Source organism: Rhinatrema bivittatum, chromosome 7 (genome assembly GCF_901001135.1).
Source record: "Rhinatrema bivittatum chromosome 7, aRhiBiv1.1, whole genome shotgun sequence".
Taxonomy (NCBI): Eukaryota; Metazoa; Chordata; class Amphibia; order Gymnophiona; family Rhinatrematidae; genus Rhinatrema; species Rhinatrema bivittatum.
Genome location: NC_042621.1, coordinates 101,878,178 through 101,894,161, shown reverse-complemented (window position 1 = coordinate 101,894,161; position 15,984 = coordinate 101,878,178). Strand labels below are relative to the sequence as shown.

The following is a 15,984-nucleotide window of genomic DNA, read 5'->3' as shown; positions in this document are numbered from 1 at the left end:
CATCCTGTTTCCAACAGTGGCCAACCCAGGCCATAAGAACCTGGCAAGCACCCAAAAACTAAGTCTATTCCATGTAACCGTTGCTAGTAATAGCAGTGGCTATTTTCTAAGTCAACTTGATTAATAGCAGGTAATGGACTTCTCCTCCAAGAACTTATCCAATCCTTTTTTAAACCCAGCTACACTAACTGCACTAACCACATCCCCTTGTAACAAATTCAAGTTTAACTGTGCCCTGAGTGAAAAAGAACTTTCTCCGATTAGTTTTACATGTGCTACTTATTTATTTTATTTATTTAAAACTTTTCTATACCGTCGTATAGTAGAGCACCATCACAACGGTTTACAGTTAGGTACAAATACGTAGTTTCTAAGTTATCCAAAGGGTGCCATTATTATATGGTTACATAGTTCAATAATATACTCTAAATGGGAATGGGTGTGGTTACCATTTACTATTAACTGTCTTTATAATTTAATACTTAATTGTGAGAGAACAAAAAAAATAAGCAATACTGCTTTTTCTTGGTGACTTCCTGCTTTGTGTATGTGTTATTCCGCTACCTCACTGTGAAATGCTTTTTTGAAGAGCCATGTTTTTAAGCCTTTTTTGAAGAGTTTTAGTTCTTTCATTAGTCTTAATTCTAGTGGTAATGTGTTCCATAATAATGGTCCTGCCAAAGATAGTGCTCTCTCTCTAACTTGGGTCAACTTTGCTGTTTTGACTGAGGGTATGGTTAGCAGAGCTTTATTGGCAGATCTAAGATTTCTTTGAGGGACATGTAGTTGTAATGCGGTGTTTAGCCAGTCAGAATTTTCGTCATTTATTAGCTTATGAACTGTGCATAGTGTTTTAAATTGAATTCTCTGTTCTATTGGGAGCCAGTGTAAATCTGCAAGTGTTTGGGTGATATGATCTCTTCTGCCTTTACCAGTAAGTATTCTGGCAGCAGAGTTCTGTAGTATTTGCAGTGGCCTGATAGTGGTGTATGGTAATCCTATGAAAAGTGTGTTACAATAGTCCGTGCTGGCAAATATTAAAGCTTGTAGTACTGTACGAAAGTGTTCCTGATTTAATAAGGGTTTTAGTCTTCTAAGGACCATTAGTTTGGCGTAGCCTTCTCTTGTTTTTATTGATATGTGTTGCTTAAGGCTCAGTTCTGTGTCTATAATTACTCCTAGGTTTCTAGCTTTATCAGTTAACTCTACTGATTTGTCATTTTTAAGACGAATGGGATTTTGAATTATTTCGATGTTTTTTCGTTCAAGATGTATAAATTCTGTTTTTTCAATGTTGATTACTAGTTCCATTTGGTTTAATAGTTGTTTAATTATGTCTAGGTATAGCATTGCAAAGTTTAGTGTTTTTTCCATTGATTCTTCAATTGGTAGAATTAATTGAATGTCGTCAGCATATATGTAGTGTATGACACCTAGACCAGCCAGTAGCTGGCAGAGGGGGAGCATGTAAATGTTAAGAGTTGCTGAAAGTGCTGAACCCTGGGGGACTCCTGTCTTTAGTGTGATTTTGTCTGATATTGAGTTTTTTATCTGTACCTGATAAGATCTATTGTTAAGGTAGGAAATGAACCATTTAATTGTTTTGTTTTGTAATCCAATTTCTTCCAGTCTTTTCAATAGTATGTCATGGTTTACTGTGTCAAATGCTGCGGACAGATCTAGTAGTATCATGATGTAGTGTTTTCCACTGTCAAATCCATGAAGTACGGTATCTGTTAGAGAGATTAGTAATGTTTCGGTGCTATAGTGTTTTCTGAAGCCATGTTATGATGGGAAGAGTATGTTACTGTTGTCTAGATGTTCTGCTAGTTGCTTTTGTACTGCTTCATGGAGTGCCCCCCTAGTCCTATTATCTGAAAGAGTAAATAAATTCACAATAATGGTTCAGCAGCACTTCTATGAGATTTACCCAGGATGATTCTTGCTGAAGTATTTTCAATCACTTGTAATTTACTAAGACTTACATGGTAAGCCCATAAAAATTGCATTGCAATAATCTAGTGAAGATAGGATTAAAGCATAAGCAAGTGCTTTAAACCCCAAATATGGTTTCAATTGTCTCAGCATTTTCAATTTAGGATAAACATTACATGCCACATGAGCAACATGTTTGTCCAAAGAAGCCCACATCAAGAATCACTCCTAGGGATTTAACATGATCTTTTTGTGCTAGCTGTAATCCATTTAAAGTTTGACCCATAAAAAACTCCTCTGTTCCAATTTTCAATAATTCTGTCTTATCTGAATTAAGGACTAATTTATTCTCTACAAACCATTAAGAAATATAGTCTGGAGACAATTATTTAAATTGTCTAGAACATCTGAAGATAAATTTTCAGCATGGGCCAAAATTTGAATGTCATTCGCATAAATAAGCGATACAAACCCAAATGATCTTATTAAATTTCCTAACGGAACTAAAAACAGATTAAAAAGGAGAGGGGAGAGGATTGAACCTTGAGGCAACAAACTTTATCCTGAAAAACTGACTGTTCCCTAGAATCTAGAAAACTTGATAACCATTTTAACACCTGGCCTTTAATTCCCATAAGATTACAACGATGCAATAAAATAGAGGGGTCCACCAGATGAAATGCACTGGACAAATGTATTAAAACTAACAAAGACATTTCTCCTCTATCCAAAGCTGTAAGAAGTTTTTCTCTCAAAGAAATCAAAGTCTCAGTGCTTCAATATTGTCTGAATCCTTCCTGAGCATCATCTAAAAACATTTTCCATCAGATATTATGAAATTTGGCTAAAAACTAACTTCTCTAAAATCTTTGCCAAGAATGGTAAGTTGGAAACTGGTCTGTAATTTTTTTTTTTACAGATCCTTGGATCCAAATTATCCTTCTTCAAAAGAGGTTTAATCACTGCGTTTTTCAAAACAATAGGAACTTCATTCAATTCCAAAGATGCATTAATGACAGACAAAAATCCCTCTTGAAGCTCCAGGGAGGAAGATTCAGAACCAATGTCAGGAAGTATTTCTTCACGGAGAGGGTGGTGGATGCCTGGAATGCCCTTCCGGAGGAAGTGGTGAAGACCAGAACTGTGAAGGACTTCAAAGGGGCGTGGGATAAACACTGTGGATCCATAAAGTCAAGAGGCCGCCAATGAAGAGTGGGTGACTCGCCAGAATGATGGCTACTGCCTGGAGACAATACCCTTATTCAATAAACATACACATGGTTACTGTGACTCCAACATCACTCTAAGCTTCAACAGCAAGAGGAAATGTGGAAAAAAGGATTTGCACTCACAAAGACGGGAGTAGCTGGCTTGTTACGGCGGTTACTACCCCAAACCAAATATCCAAATTACTACCTCCACCTTCCTCTATTCCTGATGCCTTTCAACTAGCTTGATCACTCCATTCTTATACTTCACTTCAATGCATATCCAGCATAGTTCTCTGCTTCAACAGCAGGGGAAAAGAAAAACTGTTACTTCACACATCCAGCAGAGCTCTCTGCTTAAACGGCAGGGGAGAAGAAAAAAGGATTCACACTCACAAAGCGGGGAGTAGCTGGCTTGTTACGGCGGTTACTACCCCAAACCAAATGTGCCTGATACTTCACTTTCAATGCATATCCAGCATAGCTCTCTGCTTCAACGGCAGGGGAGAAGAAAAAAACTGATACCTCACGCATATCCAGCATAGCTCCCTGCTTCAACGGCAGGGGAGAAGATAAACAACCAATAAGGGCTGTATAACATAATCTGGGTAAAAACAAATAAGCATGGGTGTAGCTTGCTTATTGCGGCGGTTACTACCCCTACTACCTCTAACTACTCAAGCTAGACATTTCACTTGGATGCAGCTCCATCACCGCTCTCTACATTAATGGTGGGGGTGGAAGGGAATTAGAACCAAGAGCTAAGAGAAACAGATAAGTATGAGAGAAGAAATGAGGGAAGCTTGCTGGGCAGACTGGATGGGCCATTTGGTCTTCTTCTGCCGTCATTTCTATGTTTCTATGTTTCTATCTGAAAACCCCAAAAAAGGTTTTGAGGGACACAGATCTAATAAGCAATTGGAAAACTTCATTTTATTCAGAGCTAATTTTAGTTCCGTTAATGAAACAGTACCACACAGCCCTCAACTACTTTCTCAAATGATTTTGACAAAGATAATGTCAAGCAAGAATCTGACTTATCCAGCAATTGACCAACTGCTTCATTACAACAACTTAATTCCTGATGCTTAGATTCATATAATATATTCTGAATCTGTTCAACTTTGTTGTAAAACAAAATTCACAAATTGATCACAATTTGGTAGATCATCATATACCAAATGAGCAGCTCTATCAGACCTGAGCAATCCCTTCACTGTATTAAATAAAACTCTTGAATTCCCTTTTGCACGTGAAATTAAATTGGTAAAATATTGTTTCTTAGCCTGAACAATATCTTTAAAATAGGTAGTATTGGCCTTTCTCCACTTGTCCCGATCCTCTTGTGAGCCTGATTTCCTCCATAACTTTTCTAGACGATGACATCCTGTTCAACGCAGCCAATTTATCTGAAAACCAAGGCGATCTAATACTCTTATCGCTTATCTTATCTTTCAAAAACTGAGATTGATTCACTCCTAGTAATAAATGATATAATCTAGATATGGAATTTATTCCATCTTCTTTATCAGGTTTTCATCACTATATCCAAAGAGTTCTCTAAGAAAGCAAAATTGCTTACCTTGTAATAGGTGTTATCCCAGGTCAGCAGGATGTAGTCCACACATATGGGTGACATCAGTAATGGAGCCCTAGACAGAAAAACTTCTGTAAAAATTTCTAGAAACTTTTGACTGGCACAGTGTGCCCACTGAGCATGCTCGGCATGCCATGATATTCTCAGCCACAGGGGTCTCCCTTCAGTCTGGTTTGTAGCAATGAGCGTTAGCCAAAAAATAAAATAAAACGTATCTGACCCAAATCTGCGGGGTGGCAGGTGGGTTTCGTGAGGACTACATCCTGCTGTCCTGGGATAACACCTATTACAAGGTATGCAATTTTGCTTTATCCCAGGACAAGCAGGATGCTAGTCCTCACATATGGGTGATTAGCAAGCTACAGGCTGAGTCATTTTTGCATTGGACCAACAGTGTACAACTTGTGCAACAGGCACAACAACTGGTGTACTGTTGGGAAAAAAAAAAAGAGGCAGCCTGAAATCACGAAAAATGGATGTGAAGGAGTTGGATCATGCTGAAAACAAGTTCTTTAAGTCAGATTGTCCATAGGCTGAATCTTGTCGTCCTTCCTTGTCGAGACAGTAGTGAGCCACAAAAGTGTGAAGAGAACTCCATGTTGCTGCTTTACATATGTCAATAATTGGCACTGAACGATAATGTGCTACTGAAATTGACATTGTTCTTACTGAGTGAGCCTTTACTCGTCCCTGGAGAGGAAGGCCTGCTTTTTCATAACAAAATTGAATACAATCTGCAAGCCAATTAGACAGAGTTTGCTCGCCCACCGCTTTTCCAGGTTTGTTTGGGTCAAAGTGAACAAAGAGCTGGGTGGATTTCCTATGGGCTGCAGTGTGATCTAAGTAGTATGCAAGCGCACGTTTACAGTCCAAGGTGTGTAAAGCCCTCTCTCCTTGATGAAAGTGTGGTTTTGGGAAGAAAGTAAGCAAGATAATGAATTGATTCAAGTGGAATTCCTTAACTACCTTGGGTAGAAATTTTGGCTGTGTACGAGTACCACTCGATCATGTAGGAATTTTGTGTAGGGTGAGTATGTGACAAGTGCTTGTAACTCGCTAACCCTTCTAAGCAGATGTGATGGCTATTAAGAAAACAGTCTTCTAAGTGAGAAATTTAACATCACAGGAATCCATGGGTTCAAAAGGAGAACGCATGAGTCTTGTTAAGACTACATTTAGGTCCCATTCTGTGACCGGTGAATTAAACCTCTCGTAAATCTACTAACGAGGGGTTGTACTGGTATTGGTGCATCCCCAACGGAATTGTGATAAGCTGAGATTGCACTTAAATGTACTCTTACAGATGAGGTTTGGAGACCAGAGTCTGAGAGATGCCATAGATAGTCTAATAAAGATGATGCAGTGCAGGAAAAAAGTGTCAACACTGTTTTGTGTGCACCACGTGGTAAACCTTTTCCATTAAGCACGATAGTTCTTTCGTGTGGAGGGTTTACGTGAAGCTACAAGCACTTGAGAGACAGTAGTTGAAAGATTGAGTGGTTGTAAGATTAAGCTTTCAACATCCACGCTGTGAGGGATAGGGATTGAAGGTTGGGATGGCGCAACCTGCCCTGAGATCTTGAGTTATGAGAGTGGGTGCTGTGCCCAGGCAAATTGTGTCTCTGATCAAGAGGTCTAGAAGTATGGGAAACCATACTTGTTGAGGCCAATACGGGACTATGAGTATCATGGACCCCTTGCCCTGTTGTAGCTTCACGAGAGTTTTGGTTATTAGCAGTATCGGAGGATACGCATACAGCAGGCCTGAGTTCCAGTGGCGAGCAAAGGCGTCCCTGGGTAAGCAGTTTGTCTGCTTGAACAGGGAGCAATAATTGTCCACTTTGTAATTCATTTGTGATGCAAAGAAGTCTACTGTTGGTTGGCCCCAACGTTGAAAGATCTTGGTCCCTACTTTTGGATCCAGAGACCACTCGTGAGGTTGGAATTGACGACTGAGGCGATCCGCCACTACATTGTGAATTCCTGCTAGATAAGTGGCTCGTAAAAGCATAGAGTGTGTTAGGGCCCAGTCCCAAATCTGTGCTGCTCCTTGACAAAGGAGATACGAGCCCGTACCTCCCTGTTTGTTGATGTACCACATAGCTATTATATTATCTGTTTGCATCAGAACTGTCTTGTGGGAAAGGCAGTCCTTGAACGCATGCAGCACATAACATATAGCTCGAAGCTCTAGGAAGTTTATCTGAAATGTAGCTTCGAGTTTTGTCCAAGTACCTTGGGTCTGCAGATGACCAATGTGTGCTCCCCAGCCTAAGGTGGATGCATCTGTAGTTAACGTCACTTGCATAATTGGTTGTTGGAGAGGTAGGCCTTTGAGCAAGTTGTTCATGGTTGTCCACCATAGGAGTGAGGATCGTAGTTGCTGAGTTACTTGAATTGGATAAGAAAGCGGTTGAATGGCCTGTATCCATTGTCTTTTGAGTGTCCATTGCGTGAGCCTCATGGCTAATCTGGCCATAGGAGTGACGTGAACTGTGAAGGCCATGTGACCCAAGAGAGTGAGACTTTGATGAGCCGTTATTTGTGTGCGTGCGCGGAGAGAGCCTAACGAGGCGAGTGTCTGTGCACGGTCCTTTGGAAGGAAAGCTTTCGCTGTTATGGTGTTTAATTCTGCTCCGATGAATTGTAACAGGTGAGATGGTGTGAAGTGGGATTTCTGGTAGTTGATGAGGAATCCCAAGGAATGGAGTAGAGTTATTGTGAGTTTGAGAGAGTTGAGAGAGTTGAGAGCTCCTTGCCTTGTTTGGCTTTTGATGAGCCAGTCGTCCAGGTAAGGAAACACGTGCACGCCCTGCTTGTGCAGGTAGGCAGCTGCCACTGCCAGGCACTTTGTGAACACTCGAGGTGCTGAGGCAAGACCGAATGGTAGCACCCTGTACTGGAAATGTTTACTTCCTACTAGGAATCGTAGATATTTGCGATGAGGAGGGAATATTGGAATGTGAGCATAAGCCTCTTGAAGATCCAGAGACCAGAGCCAATCTCCCTTTTGAAGCAGAGGTAACATGGTGCCCAGAGAAACCATCCTGAATTTTTCTTTTCTCAGGAATTTGTTGAGATTCCGGAGGTCCAATATGGGACGTAGCCCTCCTGTTTTCTTTGGAATGAGGAAATAACTGGAGTAGAATCTTCTGCCCTGTTGAGGCCTGGGAACCGGTTCCACGGCCCTGGCTCTCAGAAGGGTGGATAATTCTGTTTGTAGAAGTGTGGATTGGTTGTTTACTGTCCAAAACGAGGTGGGGGGGGAGTATGGTTTGGTACAGTGAGAAAGTCCAAGTGGTACCCCTGAGATGTGATAGAGAATACCCATTGGTCTGTGGTAATGTGTGACCAATTGTGTTGGAAGAAAGCAATCAGACCTCCTACCGGCAAATTTGGGGACGGATTGGTGGACAGGCTGCTGCTCTCTGGTAGAATTTCAAAACCCCGATGTTGCTCCTGTTTGCAGAGGGGGTTGAGCTCTAGGCGCTCTTGGTTGCCTAGATTGTGCTCTTTGAGTTGGTCTGGATGAGCATCCATGGGCAGGAGGTGGATACTAACGTCTTTGCCTGTAGTATGGGCGCTTGGACTCTTTTCTTGGGAGTGTTCTTGATGGTGTTTGAGACTCCTGAGGTGCAGAAGATAGTTGTTTTAGGGTTTCTGAGTGCTCCTTTAGGAGGGAAACTGCTTCCTTGACCTTATCTCCGAAGAGATTGTCCCCTACACACGGGAGATCAGCCAGTTTCTCCTGTATTTCTGGTCTCAGGTCTGAGGCCTTGAGCCAGGCCCATCTTTGAGCACTTATACCTGTGGCCGACATTAGTGATGCAGTTTCAAAACTGTCGTATGCTGCACAAACTTCGTGTTTGCCCGCCTCCAGGCCTTTATGAATTACAGAAGAGAAAGAATCCTGAACTTGCTCTGGGGAGTGTTTCTGAGAGTTCTTGCATCTGTTTCCATAGGTTACGCTGGTATTGCATCATATATAATTGGTAGGACGCAATCCTGGAAAGTAACATGGATCCCTGAAACATTTTCCTACCAATGTTGTCTAGGAACCTATTATCTTTACCTGGTGGAGTTGAAGAATGAGTCTTTATTCTTTTTGATTTGTTCTGTGCTGACTCAACTACTACTGACTGGTGAGGTAGTTGAGTCTTCTGGAAACCTGGTATGTGTTGGACCAGCTATGTTGTGTTGGTCCTCTTGTTCACTGGAGGTATGGAGCAGGGATGCTCCCATAACCTGTGTAATAATTCCACAAGGACTTCATGAATCGGTATTGCTAACACCTCCTTAGGTGGGTCCACGAACTGCAACACTTCCAGGGTCTTTTGCCTGGTGTCCTCCTCAGATTGTAGCTGAAAAGGAATGGTGTCAGCCATATTTTTAATAAAGTTGGAGAAGAACAGGTCCTCAGGAGGGGATTTTCGTCTTTCTTCTGGAGGAGATGGTTCCGATAGGACTTCCTCCGAGGAGGTATCAGTGGCAGTATCATCCCATGTAGCAGATGTATGCGTTCGTAAAGGTGTAGAAGGCATAGGCACCTTTGGCATAGATGGTTGTTCCCTGGGTTTCACTGGGAACAATGGGAATAGTGGTGGAAACGGGCATGGGACCCCCGATGGATCTGAGATTGTCTCTGGCAATCGGAGATTCTCCAGTAATATCTTCTCCCCTCGGTGGTATTGGTACTTCCTGAGGTTTCACCGGAATAGCACCGATAATTGTATCTAGTTTTGCTAAAATCGGCGCAAAAAAAAGATAAATCGGGCATCGGCATCGATGGAATTGACGATGGAGTCTGCATTAGCATCGGTAGTGGCATCGATGGGACCGGCGATGGAACCAGTAATGGCATCTGTAGTGGCATCAATGGGACCAGCGATGGAGGCGGTACTGGCGATGGCGGAGTCGGTGCTGGCATCAGAGGCATGTCGAGAAGCGCATCCCAAACTGCCTGGCGGATATAGCCGTCCAGTTCCGCCCGCATAGCTGGTGAGACCAGAGCAGCTATGGGGGGGAGGCAGTGAAGGCGATACCTGTACCTCAGCAGGGCCCTGTAGAGGTACAGTTCCCGGCACCGATGTCAGTGGGGATCGCCTCAAGGTGGAAGGTGTTGGCATCGAATCGTCTCTCCGAGGTTTCTTTGGTGCTGATCCAGGATCCGATGGACCAGCGGATACCGGATCGGTCTGGTGATCGTGAGGCCTCCAAAACCGATGCTTCTGCTTGTGCTCGGTGCTCTTTTCGATGACAGACATCGATTTTATCAAGGACTTAGACGGGGTTGGCGACAGACGATCCCCCGCTTCATCCGGTCTTCGTTTCTTGAGGACGACCTTACGGATCGTTCCAGCCGGAGACGACTGCGTGGACATCGATGTTGATGGCATTAACTGTAAATGGAACAAGTGCTCCATCTTCTCCATCTGGAGTCTTCTGCCCTTCGGCGTCATCTCGGCGCATTTCGGGCATGTTAGGACATTGTGTCCTCCACCGAGACAGAGTACACACTCTAAGGGGTAGATTTTCAAACCGCGCGATTTGGCATACTTTTGCTGGCGCATCAGGCGCAAGCAAAAGTACGCGGGATTTTAGTAGATACGCGCGTATCCGCTAAAATCCTGGATCGGCGCGCGCAAGGCTATCAATTCCGTATAGCCGGCGCGCACCGAGCCGCGCAGCCTACCCCCGTTCCCTCCCCTCACCTTCCCCTCCCTTCCCCTACCTAACCCGCCCGCCCGGCCCTGTCTAAACCCCCCCCCTTACCTTTGTCGGGGGATTTACGCCTCCCGGAGGGAGACGTAAATCCCCGCGTGCCAGCGGGCCGCTAGCGCGCCGGGACGCGACCTCGGGGCGGGTCCGGAGGGCGTGGCCACGCCCCCGGACCGCCCCGGGCCGTAGCCACACCCCGGGCCCGCCCCCGGAACGCTCCCGACACGCCCCGAAAACGCCACGCGGTTCGGGCCCGCCCCCGACACGCCCCCCTCAGAAAACCCCGGAACTTACGCAAGTCCCGGGGCTCTGCGCGCGCCGGTAGGCCTATGTAAAATAGGCTCACCGGCGCGCAGGGCCCTGCTCGCCTAAATCCGCCCGGATTCAGGCGGATTTAGGCGAGCAGGGCTCTTAAAATCCGCCCCTAAGTGTGGGTCCGTAATGGACATGGTACGGCAACAAATCGGGCATTTTTTAAAACCCGTAGCATTGTGAAGTAGGACAGCCGTTGACGACTTTCAGGCTAAAAGGAACGGTACAGAACAGTCGGAAAAAGGACAAAAACTTACCACGATGGTAAAAAAACAGGAGACCCCTGCGGTGTCGAAGTTTTTTCTCGTTTTTAACAACTTTTTTATATGGTGAAAAATCACCACACAGGACTCCTAAAACCGCGAGGCTAACGGCTTTGTGGAAAAAAGAAGACTAAAGGGAGTCCCCTGTGGCTGAGAATATCATGGCATGCCGAGCATGCTCAGTGGGCACACTGTGCCAGTCAAACGTTTCTAGAAACTTTGACAGAAGTTTTTCCGTATAGGGCTCCATTACTGATGTCACCCATATGTGAGGACTAGCATCCTGCTTGTCCTGAAATAACATTTAATTTTGAACCATCTACCATACCACCTCTAATTACTTCCTGAATCATATGTTCTTGAGCATGAGATTTTTCAAAACAATATATAAAGTAAAATGATCAGACCATACCAATTTTTCAGAACATAAAAACTTCAAATTCCCCTCTGCACATATGACCCTTCTCATGCGTTGGTCCCCGAACAATTCGTGAAATATCTGAAATCTCCAACAATGATAAAAAAATAAGTTATCTTAAGACATATTTTTGTCCAAATGAAGATTAAAATTTCCTAAAAACCATCAAATAATATCAAGTCACCAAAGAAAGCACTACTTGATACCTTTTCATAACAAGATGAAGTGGAATCATGTGGACAATACCAAAGGGAAAAAACAATAGGAGTAGCAAAATCCATCTTCAATAATAAACCATCACATCCTTTAACAGAATCTAAAGAAGACCCTAAAGAAGGATGCTGGTTGACAAGACCATAGAAGGGAATGGGCTAGACAACTCATTTTACAGAATAGTATGTATTGGAAGAGCTAGGAAAACTGAATGCGGACAAGTCCATGGGGCCGGATGAGGTACATCCCAAGATACTATGAGAACTCATATGTCCTAGCGGGTCCACTAAGACTAAATGACCTGTTCAATAGATCCCTAGAAACAGGAGTGGTGCCGCGAGATTGGAGAAGAGCGGTTGTGGTCCCGCTTCATAAGAGTGCTAGCAGAGAGAAGGCTGGAAACTACAGGCCAGTTAGCCTCACTTCAGTGGTGGGAAACAATGAAGACTCTGCTGAAAGAAAAGATACTGAACTATCTACAATCTGGAAAGTTGCTGGACCCAAGGCAGCATGGGTTCACCAGAGGAAGGTTCTGTCAGACAAATCTGATTGATTTTTTTGATCGGGTGACTAGACAATTGGATGGAGGAAGAGAGCTCAATGTCATCTATTTGGATTTCAGCAAAACATTTGATACAGCTGCACATAGGAGGCTTGTGAACAAAATGAGAAGCTTCGGAATGAACGCCAAGGTGGTGGAGTGGATTACAAACTGGTTGACTGATAGGAGACACAGTGTAATAGTAAATGGAACTTACTCTGAAGAGAGCAGTGTTAAATGTGAGCGATATTGCATAAGTGATAGAAGGGCAAATTTGCTTATTTGTGGATGATATCAAGATCTGCAACAGAGTAGGCACGCCTGAAGGAGTATAGAGAATGAAAAGTGATTTACGAAGGCTTGAAGAGTGATCGAAGATTTGGCAGCTGTGATTCAATGCCAAGAAGTGTACAGTCATGCATCTGGGATGCGGTAAGTCAAAAGAGCAATATGAGATGGGGGGAGGCGGAGGAGGCTGATGTGCATGGACAAAGAGCAGGATCTTGGGGTGATAGGATCTGGCGATCTGAAGATGGAGATGCAATGTGACAAGGCAATAGCTGAAGCCAGAAGAATGCTGGGCTGCATAAAGAGAGGTAGTGATGCCCTTCTACAGGACCCTTGGTGAGGCCTCACCTGGAGTACTGTATTCAGTTCTGGACCCGTCATCTCAAAAGGGATAGAAACAGGATTGAGGTGGTCCAGAGAAGGGCTACCAAAATGATGTGGGGTCAGTATAAGGATACGAATATGTATACCCTGGAAGAAAGGAGGCACAGGGGTGATATGATACAAGCCTTCAGAAACCTAAATGATTTTAATGATGTGCAAACATCAAACCTTTTCTGCTGGAAATAAATTAGTAGAACTAGGGGTCACAAAATTAAACTCCAAGGAGGATGCCTCAGAACCATCATCAGAAAATATTTCTTCACGGAGAGGATAGTGGAAGCCTGGAATGCCCTTCCGGAGGAGGTGGTGAAAAACAAAACAGTGAAAGAATTCAAAAGGGCATGGGATAAATAGTGAGGATCCCTATGTGCTAAAGGATGGAAATGAAGATAAGAGTGCATGGAGTAATTTGATGGTGTAGCAGTTAATACCCGTAACCAATAAGCCTTGATACTATTGCTGCAACTCCAACATTACACTCTGCTTCAACAGCAGGGGGAAAAGAGGAACTGGATTTGTTCAGTAACAGAGGGCCCAGACTTTTACGGTCTGGGGAAACAAGTATGGGGGTAACTTGCTGATGTGGCAGTTACTACCCTTAACCAATAAGACTGATACTTTGATGAAAATCAACATGGCTCTCTGCTTCAACAGCAAGGCATGACAGGGAACTGGATTCAAACAGCAACCAACCAGGGCACTGATTTTTATGGTCTGGGAACAGATAAGCATGGGGTAACCTACATGACACAGCAGATGCTATCATAAGTTTGCTGGGTAGACTGGATGGACCATTTGGTCCTTTTCTGCCATCATTTCTATGTTTCTATACTTGCAAAACATGGAAGTTAAAATACCCCATTAGAGAGGCTGTGTTTAAGGCTGAAATAGCTTAGATGCATGTAAAACAAAAAACACCCAGATATGAATGATTAAGCTGCTTATATCATAAGGGAGGAGGAATAGCCTAGTGGTTAGAGCAGTGGGCTACAAAACCAGGAGTCCCGCTGTTGTTCTTTGTGACCTTGGGCAAGTCACTTTACCCTCCACTGCCTCAGGTACAAACTTAGATTGTAAACCCTCTGGGGATAGGAAAATAGCTACAGTACCTGAATGTAAACCAATGTCAAATGTCGGTATATAAAAATAAATAAATAAATAAAATAAAAATTGTAAACAAGTAGGTTGTGAATAAAAAGAGAAATGAAAGTACAAACAAACACCCTTTAAAATATCTGTATGAGAATGCCAGAAATCTGAACAGTAAGAGTGATGAATTAGAATATATATGGCATTTGACACAATCCCCCATGAGAAACTCCTCAAAAAATTACACATAGGATAGGAGGGAGTGTTCTATTTTGGATTGGTAACTTTTTAAAAGAGGATACAACTCAATGGTCAGTTTTCCAAATGAAGAAAGTGGAGTATGGATTGGTACTTGGACCTATGCTGTTTAACATTTATATATGATCTAGGAAGTGAAGTGATCAGATCTGCAGGTGAGACAAAATTATTCAAAATTTGTTAAAACAAAATTTGTTAAAACAGTGCAGAAGAACTGCAGAGGGAACTTAAGACTAGGAGAATGGGCAACTGAATGGCATATAAAGTTCAATGTGGTAAAGTGCAAGTGATGAACATAGGGAAGAATATCCTAACTTCAGGTACATGATGATGGATTCTGTAATGAGTCACTACACAGGAAAAGGACCTCCAAGTCCTTCTGGACAATTTGTTGAAATCCGAGCTCAGTGCATGGCAGCAGTCAAAAAAGCAAATAAAATGTTAGGAATAATCAAAAATGAAATGGAAAATATATTTCCTCTATTGAGCCATGGTGTGACCACACCTTGAGTACTGGGCGAAGTTCTGGTTACCTCATGTCAATAAAGACATAGCAGAATTAAAAAAAGGTGCAGAGGAGGGTGACAAATGATAAAGGAGATCAAACATCTCTCCTTATAATGAACGGCTATTCAGGCTAGGGCTCTTCAGCTTGGAAAAGAGACGACAGAGGGAACATGATAGAAGTTTATAACATTATGAGTGGTGTACAATAGGTATATAAAATATGGTTATTTACCCTTTCAAATAATACTACAAGAGAACATTCCATGAAACTAACAACCAGCTGATTCAAAACAAATTGTAGAAAGTACTTTTTCACTCAACACACTATTAAGCTGTAGAATCTGTTGCCAGAGGACATTATCAAAGCAACTAGAATAGCTGGATTTAAAAGGACATTTGGACAAAATCCTGGAAGAAAATTCCACAACACATTATTAACCAGGTAGACCTAAGAAACCTATTGCTATCCCTGGAAGTGATTAACAGGAATTCAATCTACTTTAAGAATCTTCCAGAAATTTGTGTCGACGGGCCACTGTCCGAAATGAGAAGCTGGGCTCAATGGACCTTCGTCTGACCCAGTATGGCAATTCTAATGATATCCTGAAAATTCAACCGGCTTGCAACACTCAAGGACTGAAGTTGCCTACCTTATGGCAGGGCATCCAAAACCATTTAATTTAGGATGCTACCTAAGCCCTTCAGGTTAACAGGGGAATGTTCTATCTATTAGGTGCACAATCTGTATTCTTACCTTCATTATTTATAATACACCAAAAAAAAAAAAGCAAAACACTAAACACTAATGAAACCTCCCAATTGTAGCAAGAAAAGACATGAAGCATAATATGTAAGATCTCCAGGCTAAACTAAGACGTCCTCTGTTATGCAGAGTAAAAGAACAGAGCAATGCACGTCAGGAATATAGCAGGGAAGTATGATAAATGCAAGGCAAACAGTGAAACAAAGTTCAGCAGTTACAAGTAAAATCAAGGGCAAATGAAAAGGAATATAGCCCATATGGTCTTTTTCATCCTGTTTTTATGTAAAACCCTTTCCTTTTGCCAAAAAATAAAAAAAGGCACTCACCAAAATCCTCATGTGATGCATTAACTCTACTCAAAGAGGCAGCATCCACACACTGATGAGGCTGAAACCTGATCTGGACATCCTGCAGAGCCCTGAAAAATTCATGTATGTTTTATAAAACTTAGTGATGCACAAGTTCACAAGGAAAGCATACTGCCATTCTC

General features: G+C 42.7%; 1 protein-coding gene across 2 annotated transcripts in view; it reads right to left on the bottom strand.

The window, feature by feature from the left end:
• The window catches only part of EDC4 (enhancer of mRNA decapping 4), a 324,468-nt gene that overhangs the window by 183,378 nt on the left and 125,106 nt on the right, over positions 1-15,984 (bottom strand). For both annotated transcript variants that reach the window (XM_029608825.1, XM_029608824.1), the window contains exon 14: positions 15,821-15,912. In XM_029608825.1, coding sequence (XP_029464685.1) covers positions 15,821-15,912 — 92 coding nt within the window. The remainder of the gene's footprint in view (positions 1-15,820; positions 15,913-15,984) is intronic.